The sequence below is a fragment of the Cenococcum geophilum genome, assembly GCF_001692895.1.
Source record: "Cenococcum geophilum 1.58 unplaced genomic scaffold K441scaffold_8, whole genome shotgun sequence".
Lineage (NCBI taxonomy): Eukaryota > Fungi > Ascomycota > Dothideomycetes > Gloniales > Gloniaceae > Cenococcum > Cenococcum geophilum.
The window spans coordinates 1,628,684-1,654,702 of NW_027137566.1; the positions used below are offsets into that span (position 1 = coordinate 1,628,684).

The 26,019-nt window shown below is 36.2% G+C and overlaps 3 protein-coding genes across 3 annotated transcripts; all 3 read right to left on the bottom strand.

Annotated features, from left to right (window-relative positions):
• Nucleotides 1–1,848: 1,848 nt before the first annotated feature.
• On the bottom strand, nt 1,849–2,109 carry K441DRAFT_424739 (ankyrin; the record flags this gene model as incomplete). The annotated part of the gene is made up of 1 exon (XM_067641576.1): nt 1,849–2,109. A coding segment is annotated over one exon (261 nt), but the record flags the coding sequence as incomplete, so codon positions are not given.
• Nucleotides 2,110–2,148: 39 nt separating this feature from the next.
• K441DRAFT_484540 (ankyrin) lies at nt 2,149–2,466 on the bottom strand (the record flags this gene model as incomplete). Its single annotated transcript, XM_067641916.1, has 1 exon — nt 2,149–2,466. A coding segment is annotated over one exon (318 nt), but the record flags the coding sequence as incomplete, so codon positions are not given.
• A 357-nt stretch (nt 2,467–2,823) lies between these two features.
• K441DRAFT_480905 (uncharacterized protein) lies at nt 2,824–5,373 on the bottom strand (the record flags this gene model as incomplete). The annotated part of the gene is made up of 2 exons (XM_067641897.1): nt 2,824–4,974; nt 5,026–5,373. Coding segments are annotated over 2 exons (2,499 nt in total), but the record flags the coding sequence as incomplete, so codon positions are not given.
• Nucleotides 5,374–26,019: the final 20,646 nt, after the last annotated feature.

A 26,019-nucleotide genomic window follows, 5' to 3' on the forward strand; every position in this document is an offset into this window, starting at 1 on the left:
TTTATATTATAACCAAAGTTTTATTATAATAAATTAAACATAAGAAATATTTTATTATAATTAGTATTGAGTGTAGAGAATACAATTAAGCTTATTATTATATTTAGTTTAATTTATAATTTTTTTTTTACTTTATAGTATAAATAATAATAATAAATACATTATATTGTATAAAAAGATCTAGTTACTATATAATAAGTTATATTTAAAATTTCACATTAATAGCTATTATAGTTATTAAGTTATAAGTATTTAAAAATGACATTTTTTGGTGGTTTTGGGTGCCGTGCACGAGATAGGACCGTGCATAAGGTGGCCCGCGACGTTAAGGCCTCAAAAAGCTCGAAAGCCTATAGAATATAAGGTGCGATGGAACGAGGTCAATCACGTAAATATTAAACGGTAAAATACCGCGTTTTAGAAGCTATATAGATAATATATTAGTATTAAAAGCTTCAATTAAGTTGATTGGGTTGATTTTTGGTGGGGTCTTGGCACCAAAACCACGCTTTTCCAAAAAAGGAAGGAGAATTTTTTTTTTTGGCGGTCGTCCTCCGTACTCAAAGAAGCGATCATGTTTTAGCAGGTGGCTGTGCTGTACGTTTAGACAACCGGCACCGAAATCTGCGCATCTAGCCGGGCATACAACCCACTCCCATAAGCGGGTTTGTAGCGTAAGCCACCGCACAGACAGAATTTGTATGGAAAAAGGTTGATTTATATGAAACGCACTGACGCGCGCTACAAACCGCTCACTCATGGGAGGGAATTGTATCTGCCTCTTCTATGCCACCTCTCCGTAAACCCTTAACAGCATGATTTGCTACATTACATAAAAAAATTCCTTAATTACAGCCTCTCGCTGTATGGACGAAAGCCCCAGTCACTTTTAAGGCTGGGGTCCACTTATTCTGCAATCCGGACATCCTCTTCGATCAAGTAGAAGCGTCATTACCTTTTTCCTACTCTGCTCATCCCCTGCCTTGACTACCTCTTTTTATTAGTATTTAGTAAATAATAAGGTACTGTAGGCGAGGATATACTGAAATTAGAAGAAATTATTTTCAATCTGAAAATCTTTGGCAAAAATAATGAATAAGATTATGGGCCAAAATTCATATTCATATATTTATACGGCCTTTGTGCGTTGCCATCGGCGCCCTGGTCGGGTAGCAGCCTTACGACCGGCTCGTGGCCTCCAGCTGAAGCCACCTAGAGTGCGTTGCCGTACTATCCACCTTGTGCGTTGGCTTCGGCGCCGTGGTCAAGCAGCAGCCTTACGACCGGCTCGTGGCCTCCTTTTGAAGCTACCTGGAGTGCGCTGCTGCCGTACCATCCACCTTGCGCGTTGGCGTCGGCGCCTTGGTCAAGCAGGAGCTTGACGACCAGCTCGTAACCTCCAGCTGAAGCCGCCTGGAGTGCACCGCCGTAGTGTTCACCTTGCGTGTCGACATTAATGTCACGGCCGAGCAGCAGCTGTACGTCCGGCTCATCATTCCGTGATGAAGCCGCCTGGAGTGCGTTGTCGTGGGATCCACTTTGTGCGTTAACGTTGGCGCCCTGGTTAAGCAGCAGCTTGACAACCGGCTCGTGGCCTCCAGCTGAAGCCGCATAGAGTGCGTTGCCATACCATCCACCTTGCGCGTTAACATTAGCGCCTTTGTCGAGTAGCAGCCTTACAACTAGCTCGTGGCCTCCTTTTGAAGCTGCCTGGAGTGCATTGCCGTACCATCTACCTTGCGCGTTGGCGTTGGCGCGTTGGTCGAGCAGCAGCTTGACGACCAGCTCGTGGCCTCTAACTGAAGCCGCCTGGAGTGCGTTGTCGTGAGATCCACCTTGCGCGTTAACATCGGCGCCTTTATCGAGCAGCAGCTTGACGACCGGCTCGTGGCCTCTAACTGAAGCCGCCTGGAGTGCGTTGCCGTGGTATCCACCTTGCGCGTTGACGTCGGCGCCCTTATCGAGCAGCAGCTTGACGACTGGCTTATGGCCTCTAGCTGAAGCTACATAGAGTGCGTTGTCGTGGTATCCACCTTGCGGGTTGACGTCGGCGCCCTTATCGAGCAGCAGCTTAACGACCAGCTCGTGACCTTCTTTTGAAGCCGCCTGGAGTGAGCTGCCGTACCATCCAACTCGCGCGTTGATGTCGGCGCCGCGGTCTAGCAGCAGCCTTACGACTAGCTCGTGGCCTCTAACTGAAGCCGCCTGGAGTGCGTTGTCATGAGATCCACCTTGCGCGTTGACGTCGGCGCCCTTGTCGAGCAGTAGCTTGACAACCAGCTCGTAGCCTCCAGCTGAAGCCGCCTGGAGTGCGTTTCCGTAGTCTCCACCTTGCGCGTTGACGTCGGCGCCCTTGTCGAGCAGCAGCCTGACAACCGGCTCGTGGCCTCCAGCTGAAGCCACATAGAGTGCGTTGTCGTGGTATCTACCTTGCAGATTGACGTTGGCGCCTTTGTCGAGCAGCAGCCTTACGACCGGCTCGTGGCCTCCAACTGAAGCCGCCTGGAGTGCGTTGTTGTGAGATCCACCTTGCGCGTTAACATCGGCGCCCTTATCGAGCAGCAGCTTGACGACCGGCTCATGACCTCCAGCTGAAGCCACATAGAGTGCGTTGTCGTGGTATCCACCTTGCGGGTTGACGTCGGCGCCCTTATCGAGCAGTAGCTTGACGACCGGCTCGTGACCTCCTTTTGAAGCCGCCTGGAGTGCGTTGCCGTGGTATTCACCTTGCGCGTTGACGTCGGCGCCCTTGTCGAGCAGCAGCTTGACAACCGGCTCATGGCCTCCAGCTGAAGCCACATAGAGTACGTTGTCGTGGCATCCATCTTGCGCGTTGACGTCGGCGCCCTGGTCGAGCAGCAGCTTCGTGGTCGCATCGCTCCCAATCTCCGCAGCCCATACTAGCAGCGCCGATCTATCCCTATCTTTTAAGTCGGCATTAATCTCCCCTGTCTCGAGCAGTAGCTTCACGACCGCCTCGTGCCCACTTCGGCAAGCCCACCGCAGCAGGCCATCTTCGTCGGTTGCATTCATGTTCATTACCTTCCCTTTCAATAGTCTGGGTAGCAAATCATCCATAACTGGCGTTTGCTCTGAAACGCACAGGATGTGCTGTAACCAATATAGCTTTGCGTAAGAGTATAAGTGAAATTCATCTACCGAACGATATTGGGAAGGTTTACGCGCTTCTGCAAGAGCCTTGCTAATATCGAAGTCAGGCTGCCTCTTCGACTTCAACAGCCTCAATGCAAGACTTTGGGCGCTGCTTGAAGAGCCTGCGGTTGAGCGGATGATCTTTGACGGCACTGATCCGATTACTACTTGTGGAACTTTTGTCGCGGATAGTTCGGTTCCAAAGACACCGTAACTAAGGTAGGTAACAATAATATCTGCCATCGTCTTCTGTGCACTTTCAATCGCGAAAGCTATGTCGGTTATGTCTCTAAAACCAGCGAGGAGGAATTGCTTGACGCTGTGGTGCACGAGTCGTATAGTTGACTCTTCTTTATCAACGGTGAGGAGACATCCGCAGCAAGCCAATATCGAATATATATCGTTTAGAAGCCTTAAGGGATTCCAAACAGCATCTTTAGGAACTACGCTTAAGGCTTCTCGAAGCTCGTCTGCTGTTAAGGGCCGGTAGGACACTGTAACGAGCTGTAATATTCGTCTCTGGTAAGGCTTTCCCGACCCTTCCGATCTCCGTAGAATTCGAGAAAAGGTTTCTGAAAGGTCCTTCGGAAGATCCACTAGAGTATCCCGGATAGCTTGATCTGTTTTCATAGTACATAAGGATTGAATTTGGAGAGCTACCCAGAGGAACATTCCTTGAGATCCTTTTAGAAGAGCATCTTGTATTTCCAGTATAAGCATGGGATCTCCTATCACTAGCTTTTTAGATTCTACACAGCTCTCTAGCTTTGCCTCAATGAATGCCTCAATATTGGGGTTTTTACCAGGAATAGAGGTAATCCTAGCGGCGGTGAACTGTTTTAAGCTCACAATTAAGGCATTCTCGGGATCGAGCCTAATTGAAACACAAAGAAGTAGTGCGAATGTCTCCTGGAGTTTTTGGAGTTGTTGAATTAACACTTCTCTCTCGGTATAGTCACATTCGTCTAGTCCGTCAAGGATGAAGTATGCTTTGCAGTTGGATGGAAGGGCGCGTTGGAGCAAAGCGGATACCCTTTCAAGATCCAGGGCTACAACGGTCTCATCAAGGAGTTCCGCCACCATCGTAAGGTCTAGAATTGGGCGTAACAATTGTCGAGCTAGAGAACCAAAGATTGTCCGCGCTTTTAAGCTTTTAGGAATATCGTGCCGGCAAAAAAAGTAAGCTACAGCAACATGCTTATTTTGAACGTAAAGGCTTATATCGTCGGCAATATTGGCTAGTAAAACAGATTTTCCAGATCCCAGTTTGCCTGTATATATCAGTGTACAGGAATCTACTCGGCATTTCCAGTCCTGGTATTCAGCATCTTGATTAAATAAAGTTGCGTTCCCGACCTTTCGAGTCTGCTTCCACGTCGTCTCATAATCGTACGTGGAGCAAAGATCGAGAACTCGTAGAGTTGCCTTCATCTTTTGCCGGAGTGACATAGATTTAGAGTACTTGCTAGAGAGAGTTCTGAACTGGAAGTTCTCCTGGGCTTCCTTGTCAATCTTCTTAGCCATCAGCAAGTTCGCCTCCTCTTTGATCGTATTCGCCCAGAGGTCAAATTCTAATTGGTAAGACTTTATGTCGGAGTCACTTAGCGTAGACGCAAATTGCCCAAAGGTCGACTTTTGTGTATACTTTAACAGTTGATGACAAAGACGAACCACTACAAGAAAATATTCTGAAAGATGTGATTGTAGACTCTTAGATTGGGGATATAGTAAGGCCATCATTTGATAACGGGGTGCCGAGCGACCAGCGGTCATGAGAAGAGTCGACAACTTCTCGAGATAGGAGGAGAAGTTTACGATTGCCTATGAAGATATCAGTAGAGAACACAGCTAAGGAGGTCAAGAGACACCAACAAGCAATGACATTCGCACTAGCGACCAGACACCACATGCAATTATGTTCTGGGAACCGCCCACTACGACGTCCCCGAGCGCAGCGAATTGCTGGACTGCTTGTAGGAAATTGGTCAAGCGAGGTCCAAAACAACGCCGGCCGCTGACCTTTCCAGAAACCTGGCGGTCAATCTCGGCTGTGAATCGCATGACATCGCTGGGGTCTGGAGGAGAACAGCGCGATTGGGATTTATAAGTACGGAAGGTAGTTTTCTGCTCGCTTGAGAGGTCCGCTTCGAACTGGCACACAGCTTGAGCCAGACGAATTTCAGGTTTCAGTCGCGAAGCACTTGCCAGCAAAACAGACATGGGGATAACGTCCCAAAACGCTACGAATGATGGAGCGCATCGAACTCATATGAGAGCTTCCCCAAGAGAATTGAGATCTAGGGTGGAGATCGAGGCTGATAGTGAATGGGAACTATTGCCTAACGCTAGTTACTTTGCACATAAGACCCTGCACCAAAAGGAGCTAAAATCCGGGTGTCTTACCAATTTGATAGGTCGTCGCGCAAGGAGTCTGATTCAGCTATTTATTATGAGCAGAGCAATCGGGCGAGGGAAGAATCGAGGGTGTGCAATATGCGGATTAGACGGCTAAGAGCACCTGAGGGTTGCTGCGCATCTCAGCTCGAACCCCGCTGCCAGTTCTGGGGCTTGGCTATTCGCTGCTATGGGACTGTTCAGCTACGTACAAGCATAGATTATCTCAGTAAGCGACTTACCTCAGAAGCTCAGACTAAGAAATCGATTGCGGATATAGGAATATCCGCACCGTCCGCTAAGCTGATTTAGGACGGTAATCGTTTTCTTAGTCTAAGGCGCTTTGGCGAGATTTGTAGAAAACCTAAACACGGTTTATATGAGAAGACCTTATTAACTTTAACGACATTGATCTGCCCTTCCATAATACTTGTTAATATAAAGATTGCACCAAATTATAGAGAAAAGCCTACTCTATAAAGCTATGAGATCCTCAGCTCCTTATACCCGCGCGACGTTAAGAAAAAGTCGTCGCCGTAGAGGCCCCAATTCTACCTCTGCACCGCCAAGCCGCGCAGTAAACACCAACGCTGAACGCTTCCGCCCACGCCGGCAGCCCTCTGCGTAGAGCTATGGAGCTTTGCGAGAGCTCTGCGGAACAAATCTCAGAGGGAGACCTGCACAGAGCTCTGCACGGAGTTCTACCAAAGCTCTGCAAAAGCTTTGCACGAAGCTCCGCACGAAGCTCTACTTGAAGCTCCGCTCGAAGCTCTACTCGAAGCCCTATTGTTGATTCCTATTACCAAACACTAACTAAGTGGCGTTGTCGACAGTAGCAATTACAAATCGTAGTCGTCAACTCTATCGTCGGCATCGTTATCAGCGTTTCGCCACCTACCTCACATATATATAGTCTCTTTTCTTCACCTATATAGAGCTAGGAAGATTCTACAATCGCCTATACAAACGCCCGTACAAACGCCCATACAATCATCTCTACAAACGTCTCTGCAATTGATCGCCCGTACGAACGTCTGCACGTCTGCACAGCTACACACCTGCACGCCTGCACGAAGCTCTGCACGAAGCTCTGCATACGGAGGTTCTGCATGAGGCTCTGCGCGAAGCTCTGCGTACGGATCTTCTTCGCCAGGTTTGATTTGGTAATTCTAGCTATCAGGAATAGCTTAGGGAGCTGTGGAAGTTGAGATAATTTGGTTCAAAGTAGGTGTATCCCTTGCACCGATATCGTCCCTAGAGGTGTGGCCCGTGCACGGGATCAGAACATCAACTTCCTCGCGTCAAGTCGTAAATAGATAACTTTATTAATTAAATACACCACTAAAATGGTGCGCAATTATATATCCAATGATATAGGTCTTGTGTAGCCTACTTAATATATTGTTTCCGAAAGTTGGGTCGCAAAAAGCCACTGCTTCGGGCTCTGGCACTTCCTCCTTTTGAGAGCTCTAGTGATGCGGCAGAATAACTTACCGCCCGTGTATGCACTTCATCGATTGGTGCGCACGGGCTACAGCCCTAAGGACGTAGTTATCGGTGCAAGGGATATAGAGTAGTTACCTTTTTTAACGAAATTAATCTACACCCCTATAATAGCTATTATCTCAGAAATACCGTTAAATTAATCTATAGAAGCAGCTCTATAATCGATTAATATATCTGCCCCATTAGCCTCCGCGATATTAAGCAGAAAGCGCCGCCGAATGGGTAATATATTTGTTACGGACCTTATATCGGCAGTAGTGGCACTACTAAGAAGAGACATAAACAGACTAGTGGTGGAAGCACGAGAGGTACTGGAACCAGTTAAGCTATAGGATAAGGGGTAACTAAGTTACATAATAAGTCACGGGAGGAGATCTGTTAATCTGTGGGATCTATGGGATCTGCTTACGTACCTTACGTACCTTACGTACCTCGCGTACTTAAGTATTTCTTAGGCGCAGTATTGTGTATTTAAAGGACTATAGTCCCTACCTAGATAGTTCTCTTCTTTGTAGTGAATCTTAGAATATAATTAGAGTTAATCTATTAGGTAACCACTCTACTAGTTATTATTAGGTTGTTGACTTCTTGTTTACCTATATACCTAGCCTATTAATAAGTCTACCGTAGTATCTCCTACAAGGCTTTGTTATATATTTACTACTAAGGTTATAGTATTAATAAAGTTAAACAATATGCCACTAAAAGTAGCAGTCACGATAGCGTTAACGGCAGCAACTACTTTAGGATTAGGTAACGATACTAATATAGCAGATACTAACTCTTAACTAGTTACTATTAGACAGCTATAGGAAATAGTTAATTAATTAATAGACAATAATAGGATATTTAAAGAAAGGATTAACGGAATTGGAGCGGCTAAGGTTAAGCTACTATTAATTAAACGATTCTTAGAAGAGAAGTTAAAACTTAAAGGATTCCTTATGTAAATGCACTTTAAGGTTATATAAGAAGGAGTTAAACTAGAAACGCCTATGGATTAAGTTACTTACGCAGGATTATTTTTAACGGGGAAGGCACTTAAGTAGTTCGAGCCTTACTTAACGGAGGTATAGGAATACGGCATAATGACCACTAACTAGGAGGTACGGTATATATTCTTAAGTTAAAATGGGTTTATAAAACGCTTAACGCAAATATTTAGAGACTTAGAGGTAATTACTATAGTAGAAAGAAAGCTTTAAAACCTAGTATAGAGAACTTTAGCAATCGAGTATATAATATAGTTTTAAATATTAGCGATATAGGTCGAATAGAATAATAAGGTGCTTATAGTATAGTATAAATAAGGACTTAAAGCGAAAGTCTAGGACGTAATTATCCTAATAGAAGATACGGATACCCTTAAAGAACTAATTAACTAAGTAATTAAGATTAATAATAGGATCTACCAAAGGGAATAGACTAAGAGAGGTTAGGATAGAGTTCTATAGTCGTATAAGGCGCAGAGCACGTAATAATAAAGTTAAAGTTAAAAACTATAGTATAGCGCAGAGCTAATGGACCTAAGCGGTACTAAAGAAGCCTATAAGAAATAGATAAAACAACTATAGAAACCTAGAGGATAAGGATTAAGTAATTAAAGGTCTAAGGAGTAGAGGCTGAACTAGGGATCTTAGTAGTAGAAGACGTTTAGGCGGACTCTATAGTAAGAAAAATAGTTTAAAGACGGAGCTTATATAAATTACGGAAAATAGGGTTATTTTACTAGAAACTATAAAGATGGTTAGAGTTACTATATGGTAAAAGGAACTAGACTAGTAGAAGATATATATATATAGAAGAACGATAGTATACTACAAGGAATAAAAAAATGTTTAATTAAAAGTTTTGCGTTTTGTTATAATAACGGATGCCAAATTTATAAAGACACTGAGTATAGCGTAAGCTATTAGCTATAGAAGCTAAAATTATTAAAGTTTAAAGGAACTAATAAACTATCTTATAGATCGCACATTAAAGATAATAAATTCGATATAGGCGAAATATTTAGTGACGATAAGGCAATAAAGGCAGCTTACTAGGAGCGTGTAGACCTTAGAGATATTGTAATAAAGGTAAAGAATAATTCCACTATAGAATAGGGAATATTAGTAGGGATTAAGACCCCACTAAATATAATATCTATCGCTTTATAAGACGTAAGAGAAGTAGGATAGCGAACTACTTTAGCACTTAATAAAGGCAAAAGGCCATAGGCTTAAGATTCTTAAGAAGAAATAAGAGACGCTTAAGATTCCTAAGATAGGATAAGATACGCTTAAGGACCTATAACGGACAACAACCGATAGAGTAGAGTAATGGCTTAGTTTAGTAATATATAAATAAGCTTGGGATAAAGTTTCCTAAAGGCATAAGATTCTTAAGACAAGATAAGTAAGATTTAAGATTTTTAAGACGAGATAAGAATACTATAGAAGCCTAATTAAACTAAGGCTGGAGCTAAGCTTAAGTAAGGAGTAAGCTTAGGATTAAAAGTTTTATAAAACTAAGATTTTAACACCTAAATAAGAACTATTAAGAGAACCAACACTAAGATTAAGAAGTAAGAAGACTTTAAGGATTTACTTATAAGGCGAAAAACAAAGGAAACTATAGAGGAGTTTAGACAGAGAATCCTTATATAGTAAGAATAGAAACTAGACTAGAGATCTAGTATATTAGGTTATATAAGGGATAAAGTACTTATACAAAGAATAATAAATAAGCCTAAGATAGGCACGCTAAAAGTAAAATGGCTTACTAAATTAGAACAAGAAGAGGATCTAGAAATCCTTACTAGGTTTAAAGAACGATATATAAAAGGCTATTACAATATAGTAATAAGAAGATACTTCCTTATAGACAAGCCGTATATACTCTAATAGCTATACTAAAAGTGGTATAGATAGCGACACAATAATAAGTGGAAAGATTTCTATATATAGTTAGATGAATAAGTTATTTAGGACCACCTAATTACGGAGAAGGCTATAAGTTATATTAAAGGAGCCTTAATTATAACGTTAAAGGATTTAGAGAAATAATTAGGGGACTAGAAAAGTAAAAGGCAAATCTTAATACCTATAAATAAAGTTATAACGTTTAGATTAATATAATAAAGGTTTAAACTTAAAAATAAAAATAAGTTAAGAGTTAACCTAAAGCACCTAGCGTATTATACGCTATTATAGATTATATATATAGATAATATATATAAAATGCACAAGAACCTAAAAGAAAAGAATTAGAAGTACCCTATAAGGATATATTAGGCGCCAGATAAGTAATAGTATAAGAATGCTAAGTATATATACGGATAGCATTTAATAAAAGTTTAGGAGTTAGGAGACTTAATACTTTAACTAGAAAGATTTCTTATAGAAGAATACCTTAATAGATAATAGTAGTAGGAATGCCTAGGAAATATATGTCTATAGTATATAGAGGATAAAAAGCAAACTAGGTATTAGCTAAAGAGTAAGCTAAGTATATAAGGATTAAGTAGCTAATAGTTAGGAAAAGTAGAGGCCTATAGGACTAAAGGGAGCTAGTAGTAGAGCCTTAGACCCTTAAAGGAATTTAAGAATAACACTTAAATTTAAGAGTTAATTAGTAAGATTAATAGTTTAAAGTATTAATAAATAGTAGAGCAATAAGGAACTATATTTTACTAGTAGTAGTTAAAAAAAATAGGATTACCTTATAAACAGAAGAAATAATCTTACCTATTAGTTATAATTTTAGGAGATCTAATAGCCTATAGAGGAGGCATTATTAACCTTAAAATAGGACCTATTTAGATAACTATTTGTTAGTTACATAAGGTGATATTATATATCTACAAGTTGTAGGTAGTATGATAATTGTTATTGTATATATTTAAGGGGAAGGGTAAGGAACTTAAGGTTCCTCACCACGCTGGTGCCGCGGCGTCACGTAACAGCAATTTGCCCTACGTGACGGCAACTTACCTTATTCCCAACACTAGTAACTCTTCTTTTATAGTTGTTATCTATATACACTTATAGATTGCTACTATATAAAGGTACAAAGCTATAAAAAAGAAGAAGAAGAAGAAGAAGAAGAGGAAGGGCGTTAGGGGTTAACGCGAAGACAAGTAGGCCGCTAAGGCGCTAATAGTAAGCGAGCCAATAGCGATTTTCTATCCTGGGGATAGAAAATCCTAATTAGCTGTTTAGAATTAGGGTCTACAGAATCCTTCTACTCCCTTTTAACCTAACCTTTAACTTATATACGTAGAGTATTTATATTAACAAACGTCTTTAGTGCCTTATTTAGGTTTACCTTTATTATTATATCTACCGGGTTATTTTAGCCATTAATTTATTAAATCTTAAAGAGTTTTTAACGCTTATAGAATTGCTAAAGTACTATAATATTAATTAGAAGACGCTTTTCCTTTATAGTACTAAGCTTAACTAAACACTTATAGAGGGAATATAAGTCGGTGTATATAATTATAGAAATAGTAGGAAGTTTAAGCCGATCTATAATTATCTTAAGGGTAGTTATAATTGTAATTACTATATTAACCCCGCTAACTATTCTATATATCTCTAACGCTAGAACGCTTTAAGTAATATACTTACGTTTAGTTAAGCTTTAATAAATAAGATTACCGTAGATCGTAAAGTCATTCTCTCTAGTAGATTTGTTTGTAATAATAATCTTATATTCTAGCTAGGAGCTAAAATCTTTATTATTTATAAACGATTTATTAATAAATACAAAGAGCTTAATAGTAGGAAGGTTAATAGGCATATAAAGTAGTCCCCGATTAAGATAGTTTATTTACTAATAAAGGCGCTTATTTAGGGCAAGGACGTCCTCCTTAGTTAGTTTTTAATGTTAAGCGGCAATAGAGAAGTTAAAGGAAGCCTTAGGTTAATAGATAGAAGCAATATAAGCTCTATAAGCGCGTTACTCTATATATCTTTACTTTGGAGAATTAACGTTAATAACGTTAATTTTTTTGCCTTAACCCTTTTGGCGTAAAGCAATAGAATTCTTATTTAGGGAGAGGATACATCTATTAAAGAGTAATGGTATTATTAAATTAAGTCTTTCCTTTGGCTTTACTATAAGATTTGCCTTTACTAGCTTATCTTCTTTAAGAGCTAAGAATTGGTTATCTTTTAAGATAATTATATTATTAGTTTATATGCTAATAATTCTAAATAGAGTTCTTATAGTTGTTATAAGGAAGCAGGGATTAAATATAGAAGTAGTTATTAAAAGCTTCTCCTTATAGTGCTTGCTATAGGTAGCCTACTAATAAGTTCCTACCTCTATAATTCTATATAGTGGCTTAAGTATAACTATAATTATATCTTCGGGATATTAGTGGCAAATTTGCTCTAGAAGGAATGCTAGTATTAAGCGCTAAAGGCGCATCTCTAATTAAGTATAGGCCTAGGTAATATCTCGTAAATAAACTACTATTCTATTCTTTATTAGGGAGGGAGCTAGCGCAATAATAACTTACTAACTAGCTTATTAAATTATAGGGGATTATATAAGAATTACTTCCTTACCGTCATCGTTATAACCTTAAATAACTAGCCTTAATTTCTTAAATAGGGCATCAGTAGCCTTACCCTTAATCTTATTAACTATTCTTAACTTAAAGATACGGACTCTATTAAGCTTAGTAGGGTTATACTTCTTAAATTTAAAAACTCCTCTTATAATAAGACCGTTAATTTCCTACTTATTAAATACTTAGAAAGGAGCTCTTAAGTTATAATACGACCTTCCTTTTAAAGCTATTTTGCGAGCTTAAAGTTAGCCTTCTCTTTAGCTATTATAAAGGCCATTAATAACTTAACTCTATTCTTAATAGCGGCAATAAATTGCTCTTTAAAATTAATAAGATATTAGCAATTTTATAATCCCTTTAGGCGACCTCTACCGCGTTATAGTTATGGCACATCTACTATAATTATATTAGGATTATAGTCGCCTTTTAGGGCACATTAATCGTGGTTCTCCTCTAGGGCATCTTCTAGGGTATCCTATAAAGGCTTAGAACTATTATCTTTATAGTAGGGCTTAATAATAGTTAAACGGAATTAAGTAGGTTTATAGGGCATCTAAAGAGTGCAAGTTTAACTATTAATTATACTAAGTTTATATAGGCCTAACTATTCTCCCTTTTTACGCTATACGCGTACCTTAGATTAGAGCGGCAGATTAAGCGTAGTTAAGGTATTTGGGCCATTTCTTATTCCTAGTACGTTATTAACCTAGCGCGTAGCATAGAAATATTATACCTCCTTTATTACTTTATAAATAGCCTTAGCTCGTTATATAATAGAGGGAGATAGTAGGGAATTATTAGTTATTTAAGGGTAGGCGCTAAAGACTAGTAATATAAGTATAAGCCTATCTAGGCCAGTGGAATCATTAACAGCCTTAATAGCTATCTATAAGATAATTTCTTTATTAGCGTCCTCTAGTTCTAAAGAAATAATTTTATATGCTTAGTGTAATAGCGTATAGTATTACTCCACTTTTTTAATACTATTATATGCCTTAATAGGGACTTCCTTAACCTTAATTACTATTGCCTTTACCTATTACCAAAACTCTATAGATAAGAAGTTCCTTTCTATATTATAAATAACTTAATTAGGGGGTCCTAGGTAGATATTAATCTAGTATAATTAAAGGGTATCCTATATATTCTTAGCTAATATATCCTTTAGGAAGCGTGCGGCTTAAAAGGAGGTTAAGAAGTTAATAACTTAGAGTACTAGCTTACCACTAAGATATATAATGTTAATAATAATATAGAAATTAAAGTTATAGTTATCTTTAAGGGTGAACTTAAATTAGCCAGGGGACTTTTAGTTTATTTAGTAGTAGTAGCAGTACTTTATAAGATGCTTAATTGCCTTAACCTTAACCTTATAACCTACTCGCTAAAGAACCCTAAGTAGTTAGTAAACAGATAGGTGGCCAAAACGACGGTATAGTTAATGTAGCTCTAACTTAGTTAAGTGGCTTTAAGCAACGCTCCTTTCTAGCTATTAAAGGAGTAACTAAGGGTAACCCTACTTACGTATAACGGGTACCCAATTATCTCCCTAAATAAGCATATTTTTAAGGTTATTAAGCTTAACATCTAATTTATTTATATCTTAGATGCAGAATAGAAACGGGGTATTTATGGGAATAACGTAGAAAGTAATATATTTTAATAGGGTTTAGACCTTAATTGTGCCGAGAGAGATTACAGTACCCTTACTAAAGCGAATTGTATATTAACCTGCCGTTAATTAATCAATCTAAACAGAGCTATTAAGCTGCTAAAGAGCTTGAACTTAAGGTTCTCCTATTATAGATACTCCTGCGGCTCTAGTATCTGGCATAATATTATAAAAGACGTTCGCTAAGTATCTGTTATTAAAGAAGAACGCGGAACTTTCCTTTAGCTTATTAAAGATATCTAATTTTGTGACAGAATGGAGCGTAGATTAGTTATTAAGAATAGTAACGGTTCGTATACTATTTACCTCACCATACTTAGTAAAGTATTAGTTAGGAGAATAGTCCTTAATTTCTATATCTATAAGGAGCTATTTAGCCTTGTTAACCTTATCCTTAAGGTCTTTTACGCCTTTATATTAAACTAAAAAGCTTTAAAAGTAGGCCGCAGTAACTTTATAATTTCTAACATTTCTTATACTTTATTAAAACTTATTATATGCCCCCTTTTGCTTATTAAGAGAGTGTCTAGTTAACTAGCAATTTAGCTTCTTATAAACGTAGCACTTTTTCTAACAGTTGCTCCAAAATAAACCTCTACAATTGCCTTATAGGCGATATTAATTATACCCTTTACCGTATCCCCTACCGTAACTACTATATATTTAATCGGTCCAGTTATAATTATATTAGTCTAGAATCCCGGTTTAAATAGGGTTTTTAGTATAGAATTATTAGGATTCTTATATTTGTATTATAGTACCTATAGCAAAGCGTAGTTTAGTATATACTCCTTTAAATATATCTATAGGTTTATATAGCGCTAAGTTATACTTAGGAACGCTATAGTAGGCTAAAATAACCTAGTCCCTTAGACTGTTCTTATTTTAGTAGGTTTTAATAAGACTATATTAGATTTTCTAGAGTTTATTAAAGAGTAGTTAAAGACACTCTAAATAAGTCTTTATTAGGTTAGAAGTAATAACTCTCTAAAATATAGTCTCCCGCCATTCGGATATATAGAGTTAGTAATTCTTATTAGTTTTAAAGTAGGCTCTAATAAGCTAAAGCATTATATTAAAGCTATAGTTTTTATCTATAATATAGTTGTAATAAAATATTATTACCTATCCCTTTAATATAATAGAGAACGCGTAATAGAACTAGTGGCGTTAAATTTTAACCTTATTATAACAGTTATAAAAGACCTATGGTTTTACTCTAAGTATATTATATAGTTCTCCTTTAAACTTTTTTTCTTCATCTAAATATACCTTTATTAAATTCGTAACTTCTTATAGTAAAGGCTTACCGGTTAGCTAGAATAAAGGAGTTAGAGATAGTAGAGGAAGTAGCGGAAGAGTAACTCTAGATAGGAAAGTACCTTTAGGTAGGAGATTAGCGTTCTAGGGGTTTTAATATAAATTAAAGTTGCCTTTTAAAGAATATAGGTTAGTTCTAGGTTTCTATAGTTAATATATAATTTTAGCTTCTATCTATATTGGTTTTTCTATACTAATAATAACGGCCTAAATATTACTAGTAATTAGGTTACTATTCTTAGTAATATATACCCCATTCCTATAGAGGAAGTCTTAAAAATCCTAAACAATATTAATATTTCTAAGTGCCTAGATATCGGCGGTTTATCCTACGAAATCCTCCCTAAAATATTCCTATAGTTATATATTAGCGTAGTATTTACCTTAGTAAAATAGAATATAGTATAGAAGAAAGCTATTAACTTGTTATGCGGTATAAGTTATTATATTAAAGGCAAATTTATCCTAATCTTTATTAATAAGTTTCGTATATATAGCTACCCCTAATAGTAAGGAGTCTCTCTAGTTGTTTAAAGTAGGTATAGCCATATTTTCGGAGAAAGGGAAATATTATTAGTGTAGGGATTATTATTTAGTACGCGTTTATAATAAGAATCTATAATTATAGGGCTTAGGACTAGTTCTAGCCTTAAATTATAAAGACTTATAACGCGTGTTATTCTACGTAATAGATATAAGAATCTATAATTTAGGAAAGGCTTAGGACCAGTTCTGGCCTTTAGATCCTTAGATTTATAAAAGAGTTCTATTTAAGATTTAGGACCAGTTCTAACCTTAAGAGACAGCTTCCTCTAGCACGAGTAGCACTAATATAGTGGCTCGTCTCTTCTTAGTAAAATACCTAGCTGTTCTATAGTATAACTATAAAGTTAACTACTAATTAGTGTTAGTTATATAAGGTAATATTACGTATCTATAAGTTGTAGGTAGTATGATAATTGTTATTATATATATTTAAGGGGAAGGGTAAGGAACTTAAGGTTCCTTACTACGCTGGTGCCGCGGCGTCACGTGACGGCAATTTGCCCCATATAATGGCAACTTGCCTTATTCCTAACACTATTAAATGGAGATAAATTAAGATGTCTTTTAATATCCTACTATTAGGATGGGATAAGGCAGTATTAGGTATACCTTACTAGTTACAGGAATATAATCTAAGGATTAATTGGATTATAGGTTAAGTTAATATTAGAGATACTTAATAACGTAAAATGCGATAATAGACTAAGTTAGTATAGTACTAAGTTGGAGCAATATATAAAGAGACTAAGTAAGGCTTAAGTAATATACTAAAGAAATACTATAAATATGGTAAGAAACTATAGAGTCTAGAAAGTAAAAAGCTAGTAGATTATATAGCATAGAACTATAAAATAGAGTTAGAACTAGAAATAAGTCTAAGGTTCTTTTTGGCCTATAAGCTTACTTAAGAGGAGTTAAGAGCACTTAAAGAGTTTATCTAAGAAAATCTATAAAAGGGATATATTAGACTATTATAGTTATTAGCAGAATATCTAGTACTGTTTATACTAAAGAAGAATAGAAAACTTAGGCTATATATTAACTATAAATAGTTAAATAGTATTACTTGGAAGGATAGGTATTCTTTACCCTTAATTAATAAAATCTAAAATAGGATAGGTAATACGCAAATCTTTACGAAGATAGATTTAAGATAGGTATACTACTAGATTAGAATTAAGAAAGGCAATAAATAAAAGGCAGCCTTTAGGTTAAAGGAAGAACTATATAAACTATTAGTTATATAATTTAGGTTAATGAATATACTAGTAATATTCTAAAAGAGAATTAATAGTATATTAGGAGAACACCTTAATAAGTTAATTATAGTATACCTTAATAACATTATTATCTACTTAATAATTAAGAAAGAATACGGGGAATACGTTAAATGGGTCTAAAAGAGACTATAAGAAGAATAGATGCTAGTAGTAATTAAGAAATACGAGTTCTTTACTAAGAAGACCGATTTTGTTAGATTTATTATTAAACTAGGTCATATTAATATGGACCTAAAGAAAATTAAAGCTATAGTAAGTTAGTAAGAACTAGAGAATATAACGCAATTAAGGTTATTTTTAGGGTTTTATAACTACTATAGAAGGTTTATAGCATAGTGGTTAAAGAATATTAAGCTATTTACTAGACTTATAAAGAAAGGGAAATTATAGGTATAGGGAAATAAGTAGAGGAAGCTGTTTAAAAAACTTAAGGAGTTGTTTACCTAGGAGCTAATCCTTAAGATCTATTAACTAGGACTAAACACAGTTATAGAAATGGACGCATTAAACTTTATACTAGGAGTATATTTATTATAGAAGTAGAGGAATATATAACATCCAGTAGCATATTATAGTCGAAAGATAATACTACTAAAGTTAAACTATAATATCTATAATAAGGAGTTATTAGGAATAGTTATAGCACTTAAAAAATAGAGAGCATTCTTATAAGGCGCAGAAAAACGGATTATAAGAACTTAATAGGGTTCCTAATAATAAAAGAACTTAATTATAGATAGGTTAGATAGGCAGAGATGCTTATAAAATACTATTTTAAGATTTAGTATACTAAAGGCACTAAGAATGTAAAAGTAGACGCACTTAGTAGAAAAGCTAAACTACAGAATAATAAGAAGCTATTAGGAGTAATACTACGCAAAGATAAGGACGGATTAATTAGATATAATTACCCTAAAATAGCAGTAACTTAAAAGAATAGAGAACTAGGAAGAGTCTATAAGATACCAAAAAGCTTTTAGGTATAAAGAATTCTAAAAGTATAGCTAGAAGATCTATAGATAGATATATACGAGAATTAAAAAGCGAAGTATATTCTAAAGAGTATCGCAGAGCATTTTATGGAGGATTTCTATAAGGGAATAACTTAAGGATATAATAGAGTAATAGGCTTAGTGTTAAGACTTTAAGAGGAGTATATTATTAACGGAATCTAGGGTATAGCTAAAAAAGTAATAAAAGAGTATTTAAATTACTAAAGGAATAAACTAATGAGGCATAAGCTATATAGAGGGCTATAACCTATTAAAATACCGGAAAGACTATAGGAGGTTATATTATAGGACTTTATTATTAAGTTACTAAAGTTAAAAAATCCTATTACTAGATAGGAGTATAACGTAATCCTTATAATAGTGGATAAGTTAACTAAATAGGGCTACTTTATAGCATATACAGAAGAAATCTTAGTAGAAGATATTACTAGAATCTATATTAAAGAAGTGTTTGTAAGATATAGAGCACTAAGTAAAATTATATTAGATAGAGATTTAAGATTTATAGCAGTATTTTAAGAGGTATTCTTAACGGAATAAGGAGTTTACGTAGTAATATTAATAGTGTATTATCTACAGACGGACGGATAGATAGAGAGATTAAATTAAACGCTAGAATAGTATTTAAGGTATTATATTAATCACGCATAGAATAATTAGGTATCGCTATTATTAGTTATATAGTTTGTATATAATATAACACCTTAGGAAGAAATAGGCATATTACTATTTAAGGCAAATTATAGATATAAGCTAAGAATATTATTATTACTATAATAAGCGAAGAAAATAAGTAGTATAGCTAAAAAAAGAATAAAGATATTAATAAATCTTTATATAAACCTTATAGAATTAGCGAAGAAAGTATAAGAAAGAATAAAAAGGTACTATAGCGCTAAAAAATCTAAGGGACTAGATCTTAAGGAGGGGGATAAAGTATAGCTACTATACAAAATTTTTAAGAGTTGACGACTAAGTAAGAAGTTAGACTATGTTAGACTAGGACCTTTTAAAATTATATAAAGGATTTTACCAGTTATATTTAAGTTAAACCTACTAGCTAAGATAAAAATCTACCCTATATAGTATACTATAATACTAGAACTAGTATATAGGAATATTAAGCCACTAGTTTACGAGGCAGACACATATAGAGGATAAAAAGAAGATAAATAGTAAGTTTTAAAGATCGTTAGTTATAAGGATATTAACGAAAAAACATAGTATAAGATTAAGTAGATAGGCTATAATAAGACTACCTAGGAACTACTATAGAATTTAAAGAACGCTATAGGAAAGGTATAGGAGTATTAGAGGAAAATAGGTTAGGTAATATTAAAAAGGAGCTAAAAATAAAAGGATTAGTTAAAGGTAATAGATAAGCTAGATTATCTAAGGGATCTACCGCTAGCGTATTAGTTATTTCCGCCTCAACTTAATTAGAATCCTTTTTAGCCTCCTTAGCCTTAAGCTTATAGAGACCTTACTCTACTAAGCGATACTCTTTAAAGGGCACCTTTTTACGAACCTTCTTAAGATGGATTAACTAAGTAAATATAGTTTGATAAAGCTTAAATATATAATGCTAGGCTTCTAGAAGACGAGTAGACTCTTTAAAGGAATAATAAAGTTTATTATAAGCTGTAATAAAAAAGGCCTTAAGCTTCTTAGCATTGGATTAAATATAAGACCCTATAATAGATTAGATAAGGAAGTTAGAGACTTTAAAGATTAATAAGACGCGTATATTTAGCGTAAGAAGAAGGATAGTAACTAGATAGAGTCGTAATTACAATATCATAGGACGGGGTAGTGGCTATAAGACGTATGTATTCGAGGAGTCTACAAGACGTTACGCAATCGATCGTAAGGGTCGAGGGCGTAAGGAGGTGATATACCTACGCGTAGCTGATATAAGCTATACGCAAGGTATATGCAAGAGCATAGGGCTCTCCTATAGAGGCCCCTACGGTGGGGTTCCGTAATACTACCCCCCCTCCTATAGAGGCGGAGCTCTGGCGACGCTGTAGTTACTATATATATATAGAAGGGACACTTAGGGTATAGAAAAGAAGAAAGGGGGGTATTGCTAAAGGCTTAAAACAATGTTATATAATATAGCATAGCATCTAAGAATCCGACCAATTAGATAACTTTAACCGCTGGTTAAAGTTCTTAGACATCTTAACGATATTCCGGTTACGTGATCGCACTTTACCGTAATCTAACGGTAATCTAACGGTAATTTGCCCCTACGTAGTAATGTATAACGGTTTAACTCTATAAGGGCTCCTATAGAGGATTAGGTATAAAATCTCTGCTTAGGCCCAGTTTCTGTGGATTCGCGTAGTAAAAGTTGCTAATTAGATCCTTTGCATTTTTAAAGTTTTCCTATAGTTGCTATTTTAGCTAATCTATGTTAAATCTTATGTATATAGCTCTGTAGTAGAGCCGTTGTCCTCTGCCTTTGCTAAAGTATTTAGAGTTAATAATTTGTTTAACGGTCCACTCCTTATAGTTCTCGTCTTCGTTCTTATCTTAGATTAGTACTAGTAGGGGTTTAGGCTATATCTGCCCCGGTAAGGGGTTAGGCTAGTAAAGGTGTAGTAGCTATAGGTGAAATATAGGCCATATCCCGCGGGTGGCTAGGGTAGGTAGGAGCTCTAGCTTATATACGGCTCCCCTATTAATAACTTATTTAATTAGGTAAGGGCTAAGGTTCTTATAATTAAGTAACTTTATAGGCCTTTGCGTAGAGATATTGCGTATATTTAGCTATACCTAGTCGCCAACACGCATTTCCGGTGGTGGCGTTCTATAATAGTTGGCGAAGTAGGCCTACTTTACTTAAGCCTAGGCTATTTCTCCCTTACAGTAGTTAAGTAGATTTTTTATATAGTCTATATGCTGGTTAGTAAGTAGCATCTTAAGGCGTTTTCTATATAGCAGTTTCTTATTAATAGGTTCTAGTAGTTCTATGCTAGATTAGGGGTAATATCCCTTATTTGCGAAGAACGGGGTAAGTCCTGTAATAGTTAAGACGTAGTTATTTACTGCGAATTTACCTAGTAGGAGGTGATCTACCCAGTTATCTTAACTATAGGCAACTACCTATTGTAGGTACGCTTTTATGCTAGTATTAGCGTTTTCCGGTTGCCTAGTAGTTTTATAGTAGAAGAATATAGACATCTTAACGTAGATGCTAAGGCGTTAGCAGATTTGTCTCTATACATTAGAGCCGAACTATATACCTTAGTCGGACGTAATCGAGTTAGGTAACCTATGTAATTAGTAGATTTCGCGAAGAAAGGCGTTAGTAATGTTACTAACGGCTACGCCTTCGGTTAGGACGTAGTGGCGCTCTTTTATAAGTTAGTATATTATTATAAGGATGTTCTTATAGGTACGGCTATGTCGCTTATAGGGTGGTAGGTTAACAACGAAATCTATGGCGATATCTGCCTATTATTATATAGGTACTAGTAGAGGGTATAGTAATCCTTAGTACTTTGTATTAAAGGCCTTAGCGCGCTTATAACTATAGCAGGCGCCTATAAAGCGTTTAACTAAGTTTATTATTTTAGGCTAGAAGTAGTATTAGCTAAGAAGCTTATAGGTTCCTTTTTTACCTAGGTGGCCGCTTAATCGGAGGTTATAGGCTATTTGGATTAGTTGCCGTTGTAAATTTTTTAAGTTGGGGATAAATAGACGGCCTCTATAATAGAGCCTGTTCTCTTTTACTTTTAAGGCTGCTATATTAATCTAGCCTAAGCTTTAGAGTTTAGTTAGTAGCGTACAGGCGCTAGCGGTCTTTACGGTAATAAGTTAATATAGTAATAGGTTAACAGAGGTGTTATATACCGTGGTAATAAGCTTGTTAATTTTAGGAGGTAATTTTAGTTCTATAGTATGGAGCTAAGGTACAGTTAGCTCTATTATAGGTAGTATACCTAGGGCTAAATTCCGTGCTTTTAGGATTGTCTGTTATTAAAACTGGTTATAGGGGTTATCTTTAGACTAAGGAAGGTCTTATAAGCGGCGTATTAGGCTATTAGGCTTAGTATCTTATACTCCTAGCCTATATACAATTTTAAAGTTAAAACTAGAGAGGAACTTATTCTAGCGTGCTTGGCGTTGGTTTAGCTATTTTATAGTTATAAAGTACTTAAGGTTGCGATGATTTATAAGGACTTTAGTTAGCTGGTTAGGTTTTATTAAGGAGAGTTCCGGTTAGAATTTCTCAAACGCTTATATAATTGCGAGAAGTTCCTTATTATAGATTTTGTAGTTATATTCTTATAGTGTAAGCTTAGACGAATAGAATATAACTAGGTAGAGAAGACTGTTATTACCTATCTAGAAGAGGACGCCTGCGTTAACGTAGTCTAAGGAGTTAGTCTTAAGATAGAGTTATCGTCCTAGTATAAAGTGAGCTAGAATAGGTGCTTTGGTAAAAGCATCTTTAAAGTCTTAGAACGCCTTCTCGCATTTAGGCGTCTAGATAAAACATAGATATGTTTTTCTTCCTTTTGCGGAAAGGCCCTTTATTTGCATTATTGCTATAAGTAGTGCTATAATACCCAAGAAGTTATATATAAATTTTTAATAGAAGTTAGCAAAACCGAGGAAAGCTTGTACGTCTTTAATGCAGTTAGGGGTTTACTATTTAGTAATTATACGTACCTTCTTGGGGTCTATATAGACACCCTTAGTAGTAACAATTAGTTTAAGGTATTTTACTTCTATAACTAAGAATTCGCACTTCTTTAAATCAATATAAAGTCCTACGTCCCTAAGGCGCTATAGGACCTTTTAAACGTGCTTAGTATACTTAAAAGGGTTATTACTATAAATAAGTATATTATCCAGGTACGCAGAGCAGAAGTTATTAAGGTAGTCCTATAAGGCGTTATTAATATAGCTTTAGAAGCTACCTGGGCCGTTATATACGCTAAAGGGTATAATAGTATATTTGAATTAGCCAAAGCGCGATATAAATACGGTTTTCTATTTATCACCTTCTTATATTCGGAGGCGGTTAAAGGCGGCAATAATATTAAGCTTGGTATAGATTTTGGCTTAGCTAAGCCGCTTAAAAGTCTTATGTATAAGCGGTATAGGGTATTAATTCTTAATCGTAATAGCGTTAAGTCCTCTATAGTTAACATAAAATCAAATACCTCCTCCTAGCTTCTTAGTAAGGAGAATAGGGGCGGCTGCTAGGGATATGCTAGGGCGAATAAACCCTTTATTAAGGTATTTGTTAATATACTTTTTAATAACTAGAAGTTTGTCTTTTAATATTAGGTAGGATCTCTTATAGGGTAGCGTTTTTCCTTATTTAATATTAATGGTATAGTTATTAGGTTAATATAGGGGGAGTATATNTACGCTCTTTTATAAGCANANNTTNNTAAAGTTATANTACCTCTTAGGGAGGAGCTTACGGAGTTCNTTNTTNGTAAGTNCTTTTTTAAGCTTTATAAACTTCTTAAAGTCTAAAGGTAAAAGTCCGTAGAGTTCTGCGGGGGCATCGTTTTCTAAAAGGTTAACTATATCTATCCTATTACTATAGAAGACGTAGTCCTATTCTTTATTAAGCTTATATAGTTATAATTAGAAAGCTGCGGTAACAGTCTAGCCTTTCCTATATACTATATAGTAGAAGGCCGCGGTACTTATATAGTGGTAGTTAATTATAGGTAGGGTAATAAGGGGTTCCTTAGGTTAGTATCCTGGGGAGTAAATAAAGGCGGCTAGGCTATGTCCTAGGCAGGTCTCTCTATAGTATTTAGAGTTAAAGGTTACTTCTCTCTTTTTCCAGTTAATAGTGGGGTTGTGTTATTTAAGCTAGTTTATTCCAAGGATAATAGGGTAGTTAGTAAGTAGTATAATATAGGCCTAGAGTTCTTCCTGGTGCCTATTTATATCTAGGTAGAGTTATACTATATAAGTAATCTTCTATGCGGTATAACTACCGTTGGCGAGTTATAGGGCGCGGGCTTTAGTAAGGGGTAAGGTAAATAGGTTATAAGTACGCACGAATTAGGTATCTATAAATTTATTAGTAGCTCTGCAATTAATTATAGAACGGCTTTTATATTATTTTTTAGCAGTAGTTCCTATTATAGGTAAAACTATCTATTTCCGTCNATTTATCTTTANTAAGTTATCTATTAAGTAGGCCGATATATAGATCCCCTTATTATTAGGGCGTCCTAACCTACGACTTAGGGCTAGGACTTAGCGTTTTCTATTTCCGTATTTAACTCTACTACTATTACTACGTCTTTGTCTTATATAGTAGTGGTATATAGCAACGTATTTAGTATTTAAGGTACTAGGTTAAGTATTAGGCGGCAGCTACTAAATCTAGCTATTAGGTAGTTTAGGCTATAGCTATAATAGCCTTCTTAATAACATCTATAGCAACGCTTTAGCTTCTAGAGTAGCTCGCGTTTTCCGTCTAGTAGCTTCTATAGGAAGGTTAGTATAGAAAGGTCGATATTAGGACCAGTAGTGTTACTTAGGGTAGTAGGCGTTAGTGGTTTAGTAGGTCCGAAGGGCTTCTATAGGGAGGTCTTTAGGTAAGGGTTTATAGTAGCAATCTAATTTAGTCGTCGTTTAATCTTCTATATAGCTGCTACTATATTATAAATATTATTGTAGTTATGGCTAGTGGCTGCGTAACTAAGGCAATAAGTGACTTTTTTAAGGAGATCTTTTTAGTCTTTAGTATCGTCTTGGGCGAGGGCTCTGGTATATTCCTAGAATTTAATATAGAACTTATTAGATAATTTGGTAGGGCTTATCTTTAGGGTATATAGTTTAGCTTAGTTAGTAGCTAGTAGGTTATAGTCGCGGTATATTAGGTTAAGATTATTAAGGACTTTTTAGTAGAACTACTACTTCTAGGGGCTATTAGTCTCCTATTAGGCAAAGAGTCTATTAAATAGTATACCCTTTATTCGCCTAATAATGTAGCTAATCTTAGTATCTTCCGTAGGAAAAAGGCAGGCGCTCTAAGTTAGTTTCTTACGGATTTATATTTTATAATGGCTATATTCTTTACGGTCTCCCTAGAAAACTAGGGGATTAAAGTAATATATATTAGACCCTATAGTAATAGCTTAGGTTCGGTTATTATAGCTTTTATTATTACTTTAGTAGGGGTTCCTGTTAGGTAAAGCTACTTAGCGCTAACCCTCTATTAAGCATTAAGTAGGTAAAGTTACCGGGGGTATAAAGACTTAAGTGGCGTTATATATAGTAGAGAGGTATCTAGCGTTATTACAAATGTGCTTATTAAGCTAAGATTATAGGTATTTAATTATGCCTTCTCTTTTAGTAACCGTAGCAATAAGTGCGATCTTAGCCTTCTTTAACTATTAGATGTCGCGTTTAAACACATAGAGGTTATCTTCAGTTTCTTAACGCGTGTTATTAGCGAGCGCCTCGCGAGCTTATAGGTCTTAGATAATATTGCGATCTTAGGCAGTACACATCTCAGCTTGTGTAAGCTTTAGGTAGTAGTTCTATAGAAGGCGGTAGTATTTATTAGGTTCTTATACT